This window comes from Megascapheus bottae, chromosome 6 (genome assembly GCF_031878675.1).
Source record: "Megascapheus bottae isolate mThoBot1 chromosome 6, mThoBot2.hap1, whole genome shotgun sequence".
Taxonomy (NCBI): Eukaryota; Metazoa; Chordata; class Mammalia; order Rodentia; family Geomyidae; genus Megascapheus; species Megascapheus bottae.
In genome coordinates this window covers 23,654,969-23,673,525 of record NC_143514.1, presented here as the reverse complement: position 1 = coordinate 23,673,525, position 18,557 = coordinate 23,654,969, and the positions used below count along the sequence as shown (strand labels likewise).

At 45.0% G+C, this 18,557-nt stretch overlaps 1 protein-coding gene across 2 annotated transcripts in view; it reads left to right on the top strand.

Moving 5' to 3' along the window:
* Positions 1–10,858: 10,858 nt before the first annotated feature.
* Positions 10,859–18,557, top strand: part of Lmo4 (LIM domain only 4) — a 16,984-nt gene continuing 9,285 nt past the window's right edge. Inside the window, exons 1-2 of one of the 2 annotated variants that reach the window (XM_090334462.1) lie at positions 10,859–11,325; positions 14,297–14,535. In XM_090334462.1, coding sequence (XP_090190588.1) covers positions 14,300–14,535 — 236 coding nt within the window. In that variant the 5' untranslated portion in view covers positions 10,859–11,325; positions 14,297–14,299. Of the gene's footprint in view, positions 11,326–13,955; positions 14,098–14,296; positions 14,536–18,557 lie in introns of those variants that run through there. The other variant, XM_090334463.1, reaches the window with a different exon arrangement.

The following is an 18,557-nucleotide window of genomic DNA, read 5'->3' as shown; positions in this document are numbered from 1 at the left end:
TTGAATTCCAAATCTGAGTGCTCCTTCTTAGCATTTTTTACTGTCACTCTACCACTGGAACTACAGTTTTGCTAGTCAATTGGAGATGAGACTCTCATAGACTTTCCTGCCTAGGCTGGCATAGAACTGCCATCTTCAGATCTCAGGCTCCTGAGTAGATAGGATTACAGGCACGAGCCCTTAATGCCAGCTCACTTACCTCTTTTTTAGTGATTTTTAAAATATAATTGATGGGCTCTCTGTTCTTCATATATGATTCTTGCATTCACAAACAATTTGATTGACATTTTTCCATTAAAAAGGAAAAAAATGATTGTTAAAAAATGTACCTTCTATCTGGTGAATATAATGTAACCCTTCTATTAATTACAATTTTAAAAAAAGAAGAAAAAAAGAAAAAGAAAAAAATCCTATTTTGCATGAATTTCCTTTAGAGTATTGTATGTTGCCTGTCTTCTGTATAGTCTTAGTGGCAGAAGGGAACTTGCAGGGTTTGTCTGCGCTAATAAAGATGAAGAATCTATTTCCATTCCCTCTTTTAGAGAGTCAACACAACATCTCACCTGAGAAGGCTCCAAAGGAGGCCTTCTTTGGAGAGTCAGTAACTGGAGGGGAAGCCCAGAAAAGAAAGATCTGAAATACCATGCAAACCATCCAATTTCTGCCAGGAGGCCAGATGAGTCCTCATACCTTGTTATGCAATTCTGAGAGCTTTTAGTTTATTCTTTCTTTCTTTTTTTTGCCAGTCCTGGGCCTTGAACTCAGGGCCTGGGCACTATCCTTGGGCTTTCTCAAGGCTAGAGCTCTACCATTTGACCCACAGCACCACTTCTGGCTTTTTTCTATATATGTGGTACCAAGGAATCGAACCTGGGTCTTTGTGCATGCTAGGCAAGCATTCTACCACTAGGCCAAACTCCCAGCCCCCAATTACTTATTTCTTATAACCCCCGAATACAAATTGGCACACATCTGGATTGCAATGAGGACATTAATTTTTTTTTTCAAGATCTAGTAGGGAAAGGGACTGAGCAAGAAGCAACAACTGAAATCTCACCTGAGGCCCATGTCACTGCCTATTGGAAGATGTTATTTCTGGTTGCTCTTGGTGGGGAACCACTCTCAACCCCTAAAGACTGTTCTTAGCTCATTGGCACAGGTCCCTTCTTCAGGGCCACTCTGTTATGGCAGTTTCATCATTCCAGGCTATCTTCCACAGCCTGGAATCTCTCAGACATCTTCCATTTCTGAATCACAGGCCCATTTTCCACAGGCTCATCACTAGTCAGGTTGACCACAGTCAAGATAAGGACAAGAACGCATAGGGAGTGACACCAGGGAATGGGAATTTGGAGGGTTGCCTTGGAAATCTGATGACCAGAGTTTTCCTGTGAGAATACCACTTAAGGAAGTCTGTTAACTTCTCAAGTTATCACATGTTTTCAAAGATGGAGGGTCAGGAGAGTGGCCACAGCCTGTAATGTCCTTGAACAGAGGTTCTGCCTGATTCTCTCCAGGAACTCCTCTGCCTAAGCCTGCTAGTGTGGAGCTTGTTGATGTTTCCAGATAAACTGATGCTACTGCTAGGATGATAGTTGTTGCTGCTGTTGTTGCTGCTGTTGTTTTGTTTTCTACTAGGGAAACATTTATTCATACATTTTTATTTCTGATCGGAAGACTCACATAGCAAATCTGTCTTTGGAAAGACTGCCTTCTGTTGTCCTGGGGCTCTGAGTCAGTGTCATTATCCCTTCCACCCATCAGGAAAGAGACCATTCTCCATCAGACATTTTGCAAAATTGAAACAAAGTAATTCTAAGACAGCAGTGTCATAGGATCCATGACACCTGCTTTAAAAATAAATTTCCTGGCTTTATCTTTCCCTTTATTTTCAATAACTGCTGTAATATTATTGCTACCGCATTAATCTAGCAGCAGGAAACCATTATCCTATGACAACAGTCTCTCCCATTAACATTATCTTTTAATTTTAAGATTGTTTAGATGTCTGCTAGAAGCTACTAAATTAAGATAAAATGAAGAAAGAATTGTTTTCTTTAAGCCAAGTGTTCAGTCAAGTTTTCCACCTCCAATAATGACTGTCAGGCAAAAGAGGCACTGTTATTTTTGTATGAGATTACAAAATACTTTTTGGGGGTATAAGTCTAGGGTAGACATGTTTTAAATGTCATCTTGAAAATATCCATTAAATTCAAGTTATTATTTACATTGTTTGCTGGATTATATCATGGGTATTAAGAGTTGAAAATACTGTTATTTTTCTTGAAAGCAATCGCTGTAGTAAATAAAACAATAATGAAATCACAACAATGATAACTCAGTAAAGGGATGAAGGAAACATTTGTCTAGTAGACTTTAAGAAATAATCAAATTTGGAGAATGTAGCAAAAAATGAGAGAGGAGGAAAATAAACCCCAAACTAAAGCAGGTTGCTGGCAATTATCACTTAATGTTTGGACAAACTTCACAGTGACAATTATGTCTTAAAAAGCCATTTCTCTAATTTTTTGTTGATTACAAGCTTTTATTAAAATGATAACTAGCTTGCCTATTATTAACTCAAGAAATTGTCTCATTCTATCAGCTGTATTCTAACGCTTTAAAATCTTTCAGTATTTGTTTTTGGTTCCCCCCCCACACCTTTATGTGTTTCAATGGTTTCAGGGCTTTCTTTCTGAGAAGCAGAGGCTGGAATAAATGTAAATGAGGAATACATCTAAACAATTATTAGAATAGTGATCTTATACATTCAGTGGTTGAGATCTGTGATTCCCAAGTCCCATGAGGAAACCACACTGAAGAAAATTAATAGAAACCCAGTTATTGTTATAATAGAATCTTTCTGGGGGAGAAAAAAGAAGAAATGCTCAACTTGTGAATTTTCCCATATTGTTAATGGAGTCCAAGTAGGCCATCAATATGTGTCCTATTTACTGATAGGTGCAGAATAGGTTGGTGGGAGATCAATCAAAAGCCCTTTCCATAAATTATCATGACTTCTAGAAATTATCAAAACTTCACTGGAGTGTCACATATAGTCTTCCCAGCAATGAGTTATAGTCAATAATTCATTCCCTGACCGAGCTGATAACAGGCAGATATTCTAATAATGTGCTAGGATTTACTACTGGACATAAGCAGTAAGTAGAAATTTCAACGCAGTGTTAAATGTTATCTCAGTGGAGAAAAGCAATAAAAACAGGACACAGACAGCTGGGTACAATGCTTCAATGCTTTAACCATGAAATTAGAACAAACATGAATAAAGGTGATGTTGTTTAAGTTTTTATTCTTTTCCTTTCTTCCTTTTTATTTCTTTCTTTGCTGTTTTTTTTTTTTGAAGAAAATTGTTTCCAGAGTGTTGTTCTGTAATGACTTCCCCCAGCCTAATTGTCAGAGAGCACAGACATGCCTCTGAAAATAGTCCATTTTATTCTTCAGTTGTTTCTCTAAATTTGATAATGGCTTTGCTTGAACAGTTTCCTTTTTAAAGGGAACTTACTCCCCACCAAAAAAAACCCCCTTAGATTAAAGGTTTAAAATATATTTTCAGCAATTTCTTATCATACAGAGAATCGACCAATTTGCTTTCTCTGTCAGAATGTTTTGGAGCAAGAAAAGAAGTGGTGATTCATCAAAAACAATTTTATTATGAAACTTGATTTATGTTGAGAAATATAAATGATGACGTTATAATGTGTACCTCAGCGTGGAGGGAACACATTTTAGTCAATTGAGTTACCCAGTTTTATTATTTAAAAAAATCCATATCTGGTTGTTCTTTTTGATTTGAAAAAATTTATAGGGCTGTATGGAGTAGAAATGTGTGTTTTTCAAGTTTATGGACAGCTATAGATTGTACTCCCCTAATTCCAATAGGGTCATTCATGACAATAGGATAAATAAATGTTATATTTTTATCAACATTTTTGGTGACTAAATAGACAATACAATGGTATACTTTAAAATGCTGCATTGTATTACAAGACTACACAGAGAAAAGGCTTAATGATATAGACACCAATTAAAATGTACTAAAAGTTGTGGTTTGAGGCACTTCAAATTTCTAAATTATTAGACTGTTACTTTTGTGCAAGGCTCACCTGGGGCTTGAACTTAAGGCCTCTGAGTGCAATCTCTGACCTCTGACAGTACTCTACCAATTGAATCATGGCTCTACTTTCAGGTTTTGGGGGCTTAGGTGGAGAAAAGAGTCTCACAGATTTTCTGCCTGGGCTGGCTTCAAAACAAGATCTTTAGATCTCAACCTTCTGAGTAGCTAAAATTGCAGGTGCAAGCTATTGGTGCCCAGCCTAGCTTTTCTTTTACCCAAAGCAGAAGTAATATAATGAAAAATGAATTAGGCTTTATTTTTAATTAATTAGTTAGCTAATTAAATGGTCATTTGTGTGCTGGTACTGGGGCTTGAACCAGGGCTTGGGCACTCTCCCTTAGTTTTTTGTGGTGGTGGTGGTGGTGGGAGAGGGGGAATGTTTTTCTCCTCAACAGCGTGCTACTACTTGAGCCACAGCTCCACTTGCAGGTTTTTGGTAGTTTACTGGAAGATAAGAGTCTTAGGAACTTTGCTGCTTGAACTAGCTTCAAACTGCAATCCTCAAAGTTCAGCCTCCTGAGTAGTTATGAATACAGGTGTGAGCCACTGGCACTTGGCATGAATTTTGTTTCAATGCCTTAGTTTATCAGTAAGTGCTAATTTTCTCCATCTTAGAGAAATACAGCAATTATTTCCGATACAATCTCTATACTTATTGAATATATATTCTTTTTTTTTTGCTTTTTCTGAGTAATTTATTCAAGGTAAGACTCATGTCATTTTCTGCACATGCTGGCTTCTAGCCGCAGTCCTCAAGTGTCAGCCTCCTGAGTAGCAAGGATTATGGGTGCAGTGTTCTTCCGCAACCGCACCTCATATTTTTTTATTTTTTTATTGTAATTAGTAAAAGGGTTACATGATATTTGCCAGATACAAGGTGCATTAATTCACATACATTGATACCCTTTCACATGTCTTGGTACCCATTTCCCTCCCCCCCCCACAACCCCCACCCGTCTTGGTTTTCCCCCCTTCCCTATCAGATTTCAAATATCCAAATACAAATAAATTCAATATATCAGATAACAAAGTGAGATACTTTACCAATATGAGATAACCAAGGGACAGCAAAGGAGATGAGAGACAACATAATACATTAAGGACAACAATCATTCATTATATGGCTTATTGAATATATATTCTTAACATATATTCTTAGCAATAGCTACCTCACATATATACAAATGGCCTAGATATCTATATACTCTCTTTTATAACATTTCTGTACAAAATTAAATTTATCCATGGAAAGTTTTAACTCAACTTTAATACGCATTGCCTGTTGGTCCATTAGCCCATGTAGAAGGCTCTAATGAACATACCATATACTCACATGCACTTTGCTCATTTATTTGCAATGATACTTGCAAAATACCACTTGTGCTTGAATATTATTGACAGAATTCAGTCTAGAAGTGGAATGGATGAGCAAGCCAAATAGTTTTCCTATAAAATCATCACTATGAAATATATTCAATATATCAGGATTTGCCTACCATTCTGAGGTGGATTTAGGGGCGTTTTAAGGTCTTGCTCTAACCCTTACATACCACTATGAAGAAAATGAGTCAGTCTTACTACTATATTAAAGTTGCCTTGCAGTGTCAGGCAAAATACTGGGCCACAGATATATTTCCTTCTTTCCCATCATCTTTTTCACCTTTCCTGTCACCTCCGTGAGTTTCAAATGTCCTAATGAAATAGAATAATTAAAAGCAAAATCTCTATCTGAAATTGCATTTCCAGTTGAAATAATATCAAGGCTGTTTTTTTTCTCCCAGCCACTTTCTATTTTATTTCCACAAAATCAACTTTTTTATTATGCTTTTACATCATCCTATAAAATAGGAATTAATATAAAACTTCCTAAAACTTTCCATAATCAGGTAGGCATTTACCAAGTATAGTATTGGAATTACTTAAATAGAAACAAAAAAAGAATGCTGTAATAAAACAACCATCTATTCTTTTATCATCTGGAACATTTCATGGTATAATTGTAAGGCATTTTGAGAAACACTAAAATAAGTGGTCAGTAAATTTGAAGTACTATAGTCAATATTTTACAGTCAGTATAGTTTTAAAGAAATGTTATGTTACACATAAACCCAATGCTTTTTTTCTGAAACATCTCTTCATCATCTCTTTTCATCATCCAGGCTGCTCCCCAAACACCTTGGCTTTCAGTAATCCTTGTGATCAGCCCTCCAATATGTTGGAACTACACGCAGGTACAATACCTAGGTTTTATTCCCACTCTTAAATACCTCAGCTTTCCTCTATCCTGCTTACTTGGTGGTGTTCTCCTTATCTAACCTACAAAAAACACACAAAATATCAGCACGAGATTATACAGTTAGTCTTCTTCCATAATTTTGTCTTCTTTAACATACCTTTTCACTGTGGAGTTGTTATTTCAGACTCAAGTTTCCCAGGGTCACTTTGCAAGAATTTTGTGACTTCAAGGGATCTTCCTCAGGGTGAAAGAACTAAAGTAGACCTTATTTTTTTAAAATAAATTTTAATGTGACTCCTAAAAAGACATCCTTAAAAACAGTTTTGTGAAGGAAAAATATACCAGAGACCAGTACTTCTCACCTGTAATCCTAACTACTCAGGAGATTGAAGATCTGGAGAACTGAGATTTTTATGCCAGCCTGGACAGAAAAGTCCATGAAATTTTAGCTCCAAGAAAATGCTAGACTAGAGGCATGAGTCAAGTGGTACAGCACCAAAGAGAGGGAGAGACACTTCTTTGGAGGTGATACTGACTGACTCATCGTGGAAGCAGAAGACAAGGGAATGATTATGACTGAAGGACTTGAATGGGAAGAAGAAAGGAATAAACAATTGATTTTGAGCAAGTAGAAGGAAGGAGGCATTAAGCTAGGATTGATACAGTTCCTACCTTTGGTCAAAATTAAAGGAGAAATTCGACTTTCTGTCTTTTGCAAAGTATCATACCTTAATTTCTAATTTTAAGTGAGTTGGTGGAATAAATGTGTGATGTCAGCAGAATTTTCCCAAACAGATGATCAAATTATAACATTGAATTTGACAGTTTTCCTTTATACCAGGTTATCTCTTAACTCACTGTTTTATTATTCTCATTTAGACTGCCTCTACTCATCATGAACATGTATGTGCTTACACAGGTTGTGTGTAGAGCATCATGAGAAATAAAACATAAAACACTGGTATATCACTCAGGCAGGCCCTTTTAATACCATGACTGTTGCTGCCCAGAGAAGAAAGGGCTGCTAAATGCTATAAATGCAAAAATAAAGACTACCCAGAGGTGGCGCTGTGGTTAAAGTACACCTGAATTTTGATTACAGTGAATGGATTTACTCCTCTACCCCTCAGAAGAGAGATGTTATCCATTATTGCTTTTGTATTTCTACAACCACAACGTCAGCAAATAAAGCTCTCCGGTAATCTACTACCATTTACTCCAACCTATTGGGACATGTGTAGTGAATGTAAAGACCTCACTCCACAACAGAGCCTAAACACTAAAACCATCTCTCAAGGCTTCTCAACCCTAGAGATCTATATTCAAATCCTTCTCTCTCCTTTCATAGACATGATTTGAATCCTGTGGATAACCAATGATATTCGAACATTTGCCTGTCCAAATTTCTGACTTTTGCATTGCAGAATTAAAATTCATTGTAGTATAGCTACATTAGAAAACACTGTAATCAATTATACAGATAATGAGAACCATTTAGCTTAACTTCTTCATTTGTAGATGTGAAAATTAAAGCTCAAAGAAGGAGATTTACTTGCATTAGACAAATTCTAACATTAATTGTAGCTGACTGAAACTTGCAGTAGCCAGGCTAGGTGCTACACACTTCTAATCCCAGCTACTCAGGAGGCTGGGACGGGAGAATCATCAGTTTGAAGCCTGACTGGGCTTCCTAGTCAGATGCTGATAACATGAAAGGAAGGAAAGAAGGGAAGAAGGAAGGGAGGGACAGAGGGAGGGAAAGTAGGGAGGCCAATCTTGGTCATATAATTTTGACTCTTAAAAGTAATTAACAAAGGGACAGGAGTGTGGCCTAGTGGTAGAGTGCTTGCCTAGCATGCATGAAGCCCTGGGTTTGATTCCTCAGTACCACATACACAGAAAAAGCCAGAAGTGGCACTGTGGCTCAAGTGACAGAGCTCTAGCCTTGAGCAAAACATATCCAAGGACGGTGCCCAGGCCCCGAGTTCAAGCCCAAGAAGTGTCAAAAAAATTAAAAATAAAACCATCAATTAAATCATATTATTTATCTGTATTTTCTTAATTGATTTTTCTTGAATAACCTCCAAGGCTCATCAAGGAGCATCACATCTTTTGCATAGCGACCTTTTTTTGTTCCCCTTGCCTCCTGGGATTTGTCACATTCTCCCTCAGGTGGGTTCTGTACTGCTTGAACCATAACCTATAGCCCTTTCTTAATTTTTTATTTTCGAATGGGGACTTGGCACTCCTCCTATTTATACTTTTTTTGTAGCTGGGTTGACAGGGGCCTGCCATTGTCTTATTGGTTGAGATGAGTTCCCTTAACTTTTTGCCCTACTGGCCTGGAACTAAAATCTTCCAAAGCTCAACCTCTGGAGTAGCTGAGATTTTAGGCTTGAGCTGCTATACCCTGCCTGTGTTGGCCCTCAGCTTCTGTTTTCTGCACAGGACATTGTAATTAGTATTATAGTTTTAATAATTAAAATTTTTATATGTGTAGAAGATGAGTTGATCATAACAATGCAATGTTAAACACAAATCAATGAAATTAACTCATTTAATTTTTAACATGCTAGATAAAGAAATGAGTATTTTAATTGGCATTCAAACAATCTCTTGTCTGCTTTTATAGGCAATAATTATTCTTTCTTCTGCACTCCTAATTTTGATGGTTGAAAGGACAGAAATCCTCCAAGCAGATGCTAGAACTGTGGGTGTTCACTGTGGGCATTGTCTTGCAGGGATTCCTTCAGGTGCCTTGACTCAATCTAGCGGTACTGCGTGTAATGCAATATGAAAACGTGTCCCACAAGGCCGGTTTTACTTAATGATACTTAGCAGAAGGGTTTTGCACTTTCACGATCAGTTCCAACAGAAAAGTCTCTCTAGAACTTACTAATAATAATCAGACCTAATAGTAACCTCAGATTGGAGATTTATTTTTTTTAATTTTTTATTGTATTTTATTCAACACAGAGCTTCTCAAATGTTACGTAACTATTCTGTGACTGAAATGCAAACAAAATTCCACACGAAGACCACTAGTTAGCAAAATACAATGTATTAATTAGAAAACATCACATACACTGATGCTAGACTGCAATTCATATCGCTTATCTGTGAGATAATTATAATTTCAGATTGGAGATTTATTAAATCTATTTGGCAGAGTAAAGTTGAACCACTAAGGCATTCAAGGACCTAAGTTGAGATTTAGCCCCTGGAAAGAGACTTCTAGTACCCTGAAAACACTCCTCAAATCTGCATTTACATTAGAAATAGCATTTTTTGCTCTCCAGAGGCCGTAGGCATACAAATCTTGGAATAATGCTCATTATTTGGGGCGTGGGTGGGGAGGGAAGGGAGGATGAGAAAGTCAGCATTCATCTGCCTGGGGGGGGGGCGGGGAAAGGGAAAGGCTTTCTGCCTAGTGTTTCCCTTCAGAAAGTTTGAAAAGGCGGAATGGAAACCAGTATCTCCAGCCATGGTCAGGAATCTGGGAAATGTGGAAACCTGTGCTAGAAGAGGCGGGAGTTATGCGGCAGTCCTGAGGTAGGGACTTCTAACTTCTCTCCCTGTGTGTGTTCACTAAACTTGCACTAAGGCTCATCCATCGCCACCGTGCATGGCAGAAAACAGCACTTTTTAAAAATTTTTTCGTGTGTGTGTGTGAAGTCCACCGCCCCATTCAGACTTTTCTTCCCCAGGAAGACGAGGGAGGCCCATTTCTGAGAACGAGGCGAAGTAAGTTTGCTGAGGGTGGAGGCTGGTCCCCGAGGGGCGCGCGGGCGCCGGGGCCTCCGCGTCCCCGCGCGCACCGGGAAGCCGGGCCGGGGCGGCCCGCAGCCTCGGCCGGCGATCGGGGGCGCACGCCGGGCCCCGGAGTCCCTCATTCCCCTCCACCCCCCATCCCAGCCCTCGGCCGGGCGTGCGTCCTCCTCCGCCCGCTCCGCCGCCTCCCCCGCTCCCCCGCCCTCCCCAGCTCGTTCCAGTCATCCCTTTGTCCTTCCCCGGATTGGCAGGTTTTATTATTCCGCCTGAACAATCCGGCCGCCCAGTGGCTGCGGGGCGCTGACGTCGGCGGCGGAGCCGGGGAGTAGTTGGGATTTTGCTCTGTCAGTAACACATGTGTAAGAGCCGCGGAGGGAGCGAGCGAGCCGGCTAGAGGCCAGCGCTGCCGCCGCCGCCTGCGAGCCGGGCAGCAGCCAGCAGCCCCGGCGGGGCCCCGGCCGGCTGGGCAGCCCCTCCGCCAGTCCCGGCTGCGCCCTCCTGCTGCCGGCCTCCGCGGCTCCCCCCGGCATACACCCGCGGCGGGAGGTGCCGGGGAGCTCGGCCGAGACCCGGGCCGCCCAGCGCGAACCAGCGAGGGAGCGAGCGAGCGTCCGCGCGGGCGGGAGGAAGGCGGCGGCGGCGGCGGCGGCGGAGGAGGAGGAGGAGCGGGCGGAGCGCGGGCGGGGGCGGGCGCCGAGGCCGCCGGGCGCGGGCTGGGGGGGGGGGGGCGGCGCAGATACAAAGTGAAGCCACATTGCCAAACTTGCAGCAGCGATTGCAGCAGTTGCTGCCGCTGCGCCTCGCTCGAAGCCGCGCGGCGCGGGGCCGAGGGCTCCTGCAGCTGCTCGCGCGCAGCCGGAGGCGGAGGACGGAGAAGATCGAGGACTGAGACTGACACTTCTGCTCCGGGCCGCCTGCCACTTACACGCCCCCCCACCAGCACCCCCAGTCTGCCTGAGAGCTACGCGATTAAAAAATAATAATAAGAGAGAGAGCGAGAAAGAGAGAGGTGGGGAAAGCAGCTCTTAGCCCCCTCCTCCCCTTCTCCTGCTTCTGCGAGAACTCCCTCCCTCCCTCCAGCTCCGCCAGCCCAAGCGCCCCTTCCCTGGAAGCCGAGCGGCTTCGCTCGCTCGCCTTTCGCCGCCACCGCCTCTCGCACTATTGCAATATAGGGGAGAAGCAGGTAAGGGGGTGGCGGGGCCGGGAGGTGGGTGTCGGGGGCCGGGGGTCGGGGGAGGCCGGGGTTGTGTGCGGCGGCTTGCTTCCCTTGCCGTCCCAAATTGCAAGTAAACAATACGTCGCCTTCGATAATGCGCGAGTCTGAAACTACCGGGGCGGCCTGCGAGCCGCGCGGAGGGCGCCCGGCCGCCGGCTTTGTAGCGGTTCCTGCTTACAAAAGGGCTCGGGGAGACCGGGCTGCCGGGGACCCGGGAAGGGGGTGGGGACGTCTCCGGGTCCTCAGGGAAAAGGCCTGGGCTGCTTTGGATCCCGATTTTAAGTATGAGAAGTAGTGTGTAGCTTGGGGAGCGGGGGTGGGGGGGCGGACAGGCACGACCCCCCTCCCCACCCCAGTAAACAGGATTATTTTGAAACAGTGGCAGAAAGGATCTAAGTGAACACGGTTCGGTATTTCGTGGTTCTGTAGAGAAAAAAAAACAAACATTTTTTTTTCAAAAAAAAATCCTCTTGGCTTTATAAGTCTTTTGTTCCAATCCAGGAGAAATCCGGTGAATCACCTAATTAAAATCAAGACATGAATTAAGCATCCATTTTTGTACTACAAATTGCCAGCGCTACGTTTGTCCCTCCCTTGGTCTCCATTAAAAAACACCAGAGACGTTGTTAAAAGGGGAGGGGGGAGGCCGATTTTGCCTCTAGCTGCCAGTTCTGCTTTCTATTTCACTGACTATCCCAGGACCTAAATTGCTTGGCTATGTAATTACTAGAGTATAAGCCTATTTAACTTAAAAGCTTTCTTTTTTTTTTTTTTCCAACTCTAAATGAAACTTGATGAGGGCCCGTCCTTAGTTATCAGGGGAGTCAGTTTCTGGTCAGTCCTCTTGATTCATCTCTTTTAGATTTAATCAGCATTAAGGTATTGCTTGTCCTTAAGAGCTTTAGCTAATGGGGTTACTGGATGCTTTTCTCAGTGTAATGTTTCCTTTTCAAAAAAAAATATACATATATATTTACCTCTCACGGAAGATGGGGGCGGGGAACGGCTTGGAATCTCCTCCCTCTCTCCTCTTTTAAAAAAGGAATTCGGAGCGATTAAAACGGGGGCCGGAGAGGGGGGGTGGTGGCAGTTTAAAGACCCGGGGCAGGAAATGCAGATTCATTTGGGTTAGGGCTGAAATTGTAACAAAAAGCAATTCCTCGAGTAAATGCATCAGATAAATCAATTTACATAAAGGTATGATGCATTCGGATAAATGCAATGCTAATGGGTTTTAGAGTGGTCCTGTTTCCAAAGTCTCAGGGTTTTGTTACAGCTTAATTGGTGCCGTTCTCATTCTGGTTTATTGTGCGGTCGCTGGACACACGTTCCGGGACTCTTTCGGAGGAAATGTGTTTAAAATCAGCCTATTTAAGGAATCCCAGTCCTCGTTACGTTGCCTCTCTCTCCTTCTTCTGCCAGCCGCCAAGTTGGGCCGGGTACAGGCAAAGTTCGCCCGGTCTCCCTCCCGTGGTCTGGGCTGAAGCTCTGGAGCGGGGAGCCGGGGCCTCGGGGACAGCCACACTCCGGGCTGGCCGAGGACAAAGACAAAACACGCTGCTTAATTGGCAGTAAATAACTTGATCTTTTTATAGAATAAGTGACTGGAGGAGCACAAGGACTTTATTGGACTCGGGATCGGAGGCAACAAATTAATCGGTTTAGGCTAAGCTTTATAAATTGATTCCTAGATTATACCCCGGTTGCTTCTCTTGTGGCATTTCACTAGAAAGAGTGGGGAGGGGATGTTGAAAAGCAGTTTTTTTGGAGGGGGGTGACAGCAGGGCCGGCTCGAATGTAACTTGTGCACCTCTAAACCGTGCTGCTCGCGTGTTCTCTGTGCCCCCCCTCCTCCTCTTTTTTTCTTTTCTTTTTTCTTTTTTTGGAGGAACAAAGCTTTAGCATTTAAATTGCTGATCAAGGGCAGATTAGTGAGACCAAAGTGGAGAGTGTTTGTCTAGGAAGTTACCCGGCATCCTAAAGTTCAATGATCCATTCTTCTTGCCTGTGTCCTGAAAACCCAGAGAAAACACTCATTGATCTTCAAAATGCAATGAGATTTGGAACAATCCTGGGAGATGGCGGTCACTACCGTGGCATGCGAGAGGTGCCGTTTAAAATACGAAAAACCAGTTTCTCAACTTTACACACTCACACACACACACACACACACACATTCTCCCTCCCTCCCCTCGGCTCCCGCCACCTTGCCTCCCCCTCCCCAGCACCGCGCTCTTCCCCGTCCCCTCTCGGCCGGTCTTTCCCTCCCTCTCTCCCTCCCTCCCTCTTCCCGTACGGAAAATCCAACTATTTCCAACTTGTGAACTGCAGCTGCACTTCCCGGGGCAGAGCTCGGGAGGGATCGTGGCTGCGGCGGCAGGGCGGCCGCTTGCCCGCGGGCCCCCGGGGGCCTCCCCGCGGGCTCCCGGCGGGCTGGCCGGCCGGCGGGGCCCGGCGGGGGCCGGGGAGGGGCCGGGCGCGGCGGTGGGTGGGTTTGACCCTCATTTGCTGGAGGCGGGCGGCGGCGGCGGGGAGGAGGAGGAGGCGGGGGCAGTGGGCGGAGGCGGGGGCTGGGGCCGGGGCTGGGAGGAGGAGGAGGCGCCGCGAGGGGTGGAGCGCACCGCCGAGCCTCGCTCTCGGAGTTTTTTGACAGTACGGGAGCTGGAATTGTCGGCGGCGGCGGCGAGCGCTGGAAAGTTGAGAGCGGAGCTCGTGGCCCCGGAACAAAGCTTGAGAAAAGTAAACAGGCGTGCAGCCGCCGGCCGGCGGGCCGCAGAGCCGCCTCCCGCCCGCGCCCGCCCGCGCCCTGCGCGCAGCCTCCTTCCCGCCCTCGCCCCGCCGCTTCCTCCCCGCAGCTCCGGGCGCCGGGTGGCTCGCTCGCTTGCTCTCCCGCGATTACTAACTTTTTTTTTTTCCCCCCTCCCCGCCTTCCCTGCAGACCATGGTGAACCCGGGCAGCAGCTCGCAGCCGCCCCCAGTGACGGCCGGCTCCCTCTCCTGGAAGCGCTGCGCAGGCTGCGGGGGCAAAATTGCGGATCGCTTTCTGCTCTATGCCATGGACAGCTACTGGCACAGCCGGTGCCTCAAGTGCTCCTGCTGCCAGGCGCAGCTGGGCGACATCGGCACGTCCTGTTACACCAAGAGCGGCATGATCCTCTGCAGAAACGACTACATTAGGTGAGTCTGGCAGCCTTTCCCCGGGCGGGCCAGCCCAGCCGCGCCAGGCCCGAGGGGCAGGGCAGGGGGCAGACCGTCTTCACCTTGGAAACCTTCTGCTTGCTGGGATTTGGGGGAGTGTGTGTGTGGGGGGGGGGTACGGCCCAAGAAGCATGTGTGCATCTTGCAGAATCTGATGACATTAGAGGCAAACGCTGTCTGTCTGTCTGTATGTACAGATCTCTGTGTATATGTCTATAGATAGAGATCTATACGTGTACACGCTTAAGTTTAAAAACTCCCGTCTGGCAGACCTAGGCCATTGAGATGGGCACACGTACCAAAATTCAAAGTGGGTAGCCTCCATCTGAGCTGCAAGAAGTAAGCCCTCCAAGTGGGAGGTAAGCTGCTTCCTTAAAGCCAGGTGTGGGGGCACATTCACCCGAGACAAAAAGGTTTACTTACTTAAAAGGAAGAGTGTACTTAGTGGAAAATTATTTGTCTATAGCAGTGACTAATTGTGATATTTACATAAAGCACCTTTAAACTTTTTTTTTTTTGCATGGAAGGCTGTGACTCATTCTTTGTGCTCCTTGTGAAAAAATGTTGATCTCCTGTCAATTTTTAAAGACTTGTAATTCTTTTTATAGCAGAAAACCCAAAGCACAAAACCTGATGTTTCTCATCCTAGCATTACTTAGAGGGCTTGGTGTGGTCACTGTTACTGTGTGGTTTTCCATGTATAATCTGTAGTTTGTTCATTTGATGAATGTTCAGGTTTAGTTGGTTTCTTTTTTTCTCTCCCTCTCTTTTTTTCTGTTGTCATTTGTTGCAGTGCCTTCCATCCCCAAAAGATTTAGGAAAAGAGGCTATACTAATCTTGCATCTTTACGCAGTGCATAGGATCATTCATATATCTGTGGAAGCAGTCTTTTCCAACAAGTTTCAGTGCAATTAATGGAAAGAATTCAGGAGGTCAGGTGCCTATAGGATCTTTTCAGGTGAACTCAAGCTACTTAAACTCATTAATTTGAAAGGAGGCATTTGAAGGATTACACATTTAATTTGAGTAAATGGTTTGATAGACTGATGCACATGAATGCTTCTAAGAGGTGTTCTGTTTCAACATCCAGTAATTAAAAAAAAAAAAAAACCACCCGCACACGGCTGATCTAGAAAACCACACACTTGGTACAATTTTATTTTATTTTAGTTTATGCCTTAAGTCTTCGTTGTGATTAGCAGAGAATTTTTGTTCTTTCTTCCTTGCAAGTAAGTCACTGAATGAGATGTGTTGTTCAAAGTTTAGTTCCTGTGTTGATAAGTCTCATCATTCAGCTGCTGGTACTGCTCAAGATCCCAGTGTAGTTCAGAGCTGAGTAAGGGTGTGTTTACCCCAGTGATATCATTAGTAGGAAATGATTGATGGAGGAAAATGACATTTGGCTATTCTGATAACGCACCCTATATCCTCTCTGCTTGGCAGCCTCAATCAGTAGAGTAAAAGAAACCGAGAAGGGAGAGGCTTTTATTTTTAAAAGTAGGATGGCTGCATTAATTTCACTAAGTGTTCTTTTAGAAGTATATGTTGGAAAAAACCAGCAGGATCATGGTGTGTAATGTTTTCTGGCCCTCCCTCCAAGCATGGCCATTGAGCTTTGACAGTATTGTAATTAAATAGAGAGCAAAAGTATGATAAGAAAAGATGGTGGGTTAAAGTGGAAAAAATGACAATACAGTTGATTTGGTCAGTGATACAGTTTCATCTCTTCAGATGCCTTCTGGAAAAAATAAAAACAAAAACCCCTTTGCTTCTGATTATCACTAATTAAAAAGAAGATGGGTCCACTTGCATTCCCCCAGGACAAGTTTAGGCAAGTGGCTTCCTGGGAATCAAATGGAGTCCATTCCTTATTCTTGGGCCCAGTTATAAATGCCTTTTGGTATGGCCTAATGGAGGATGTGTACCCAGTCTGAACCCTAATTCATCTTTTTGTCTCTGAATCAGAACTGGAGTTAGGCTTTTGAACTAGATGCTACACTGGGAAACTTACATTTCCCAGAGATAAGTCTAGTTTAGAACAAAGTAGGTTTTGGTCAAACCCCAGTTGCTGAATCCTCACCCCCCCCACCTCTTAACCCACTCCATGTGACATGTGAATCCTTCTGAACATCAAAATACCAGAAAGATGGGACTGTGAAGGAGATGCTTGCCTTCCTTTTCCTCTCAGCTGTCCTCTCCCCAAATACCCCAAACCCACTTGTTGGGGGAGCTTTTAATTCCTTAGAGAGTGTCAAGACATCCATTAGCTGGCCACCAGATGAAGAGGACCTATGGCCTAGCTGGGACCACAGAGCCATTTATTAAGGGACGTTTATACTCTTTGAGATTGTATTATTATTATTATTTCAAATAACCCAAGATCTGACTAAAGCTAAGGAAGAGCTGAGAGAGGCCAGTGTGTGTGGGGGGGCGCTTTTTCTCCAGTCCCCTCCCTCTCTGTGGCCAAGTGTCTACCATTGGGCCAAGCAGGGCTTCAGCCTGGGCTCCTCTCCCTCCAAGATTTCAGATAAAGCGGCTGCCTTGCTGCAGCGAATCTGCACAATTAAAAGCTTTAATTAGTGGGCTCCTCCATTTTCTTAGTTCTGATGGGCTTTATCTAATGAGATCTGGTCTCTGGCTTAGATCTGCTCCGAATGACGTGTCCGCAATGAATGAGAGCTGCGTCGCAAACAAAACATTTAATTAACAAAATTGGCCTCTAAGAAAGGGGGGGGGGAAGGCTGAAAGGGGATGAAGGGGTGGGGAGGGTGGAACTTAAAGGGACCCACGTCTGCCTTCTCCCCCACCCCGACGCCCGGGGAACCTTGGAACTGCCTCCTCCCCTTCTCACCCCAGCCCCCCCCATCCCTCTGTTCCACCTGAACCCCAGTAAATAGCTGCGGGAACTCCGGTTCTCTGTCCTCGACCCGTTTTCTCCACCGTGCACACCCCGCCCCCCACTTCGGGGCCCCGAGATTGGCGCGGAAAGTGCAGCGGGAGGAGGAAGTTCGGGGAACGGCGGGTGGGGCTTCGGGCCCGGCGAGGGCGAGGCAGCGCGCCGGAAGCCGGGGTGGCGGTGGCGGGCGAGCCCCTCCTCGACCGGCCTGGCGGTGCGGTGCGGAGCCCGGCGCCGCCCGAGGCCGCTGTCCTGGGCGCCCGGCTCCAGGACGGAGCGGCAGGCGTCCGGGCGGCCTTGGGGCCCGCGAGGGGGCGAGCGCCGGGCGGGAGCGGAGCGGGCGCGCCGGTGGCTCCGGTTCCCCGCTCCGCTCGGACGGTTCACGTGGCGCCCGCAGCCGCAGTGAGCGCGGCTCGGGCCGGCGGGGGCCGGGCCGGGCCGGGGTGGGGGGCTGGCCGCGGCGGCGGGCGGAGGAGGGTGTGTTTGGGGAGAGAAAAGGGGAGGGGTAAGCGTTAGGATCCGAGGCGCCGCCAGGCAGCGAGTTCATTTCCCTGGTAATCAACAGCAAGCTGCTATATTCAGAGAATGCTGTCCCTTTAATTGAACAGGCTAGGTAATTAAATGGCACTTTTCCAATAGGACGTGCTAGGTAAATCTAATAGTTGGTTATTTAATATCACTTTGAAGTCTGCCCACTCAAGCACAATGACAGCACAGGAGCATGTGAACTATTAGCTAGGAAAAAAAAAACCCAGGATCTCAAAAATTAATTAAATCGCATGCAATTTAGGGGGAACGTTTATCTTGATTTGTCATAACAGAATTAATTCAAGGCCTCCAATTCACTTGGGGGCAGATCTGTTACTCTGAATTAACCAAGCGTAATTTGGCTGATTTTTTTTTCCCCCTCCCTCCCCTCTCTAATGCAGCAGTTGCGATTATGCACAGCCCCCCTCTTAAGTATCAATAGCTTCTGGTGCTTTTAAGGTGCTTGGTCTCTAGTTATTCCGAAGTACCTTTAATGGACTTGGCTCCAGGCATAATTTCTGGGTTGCATTTCTTTGTTACATTTAATATAGCTGGTGCAGAATTTAGATTAAATAT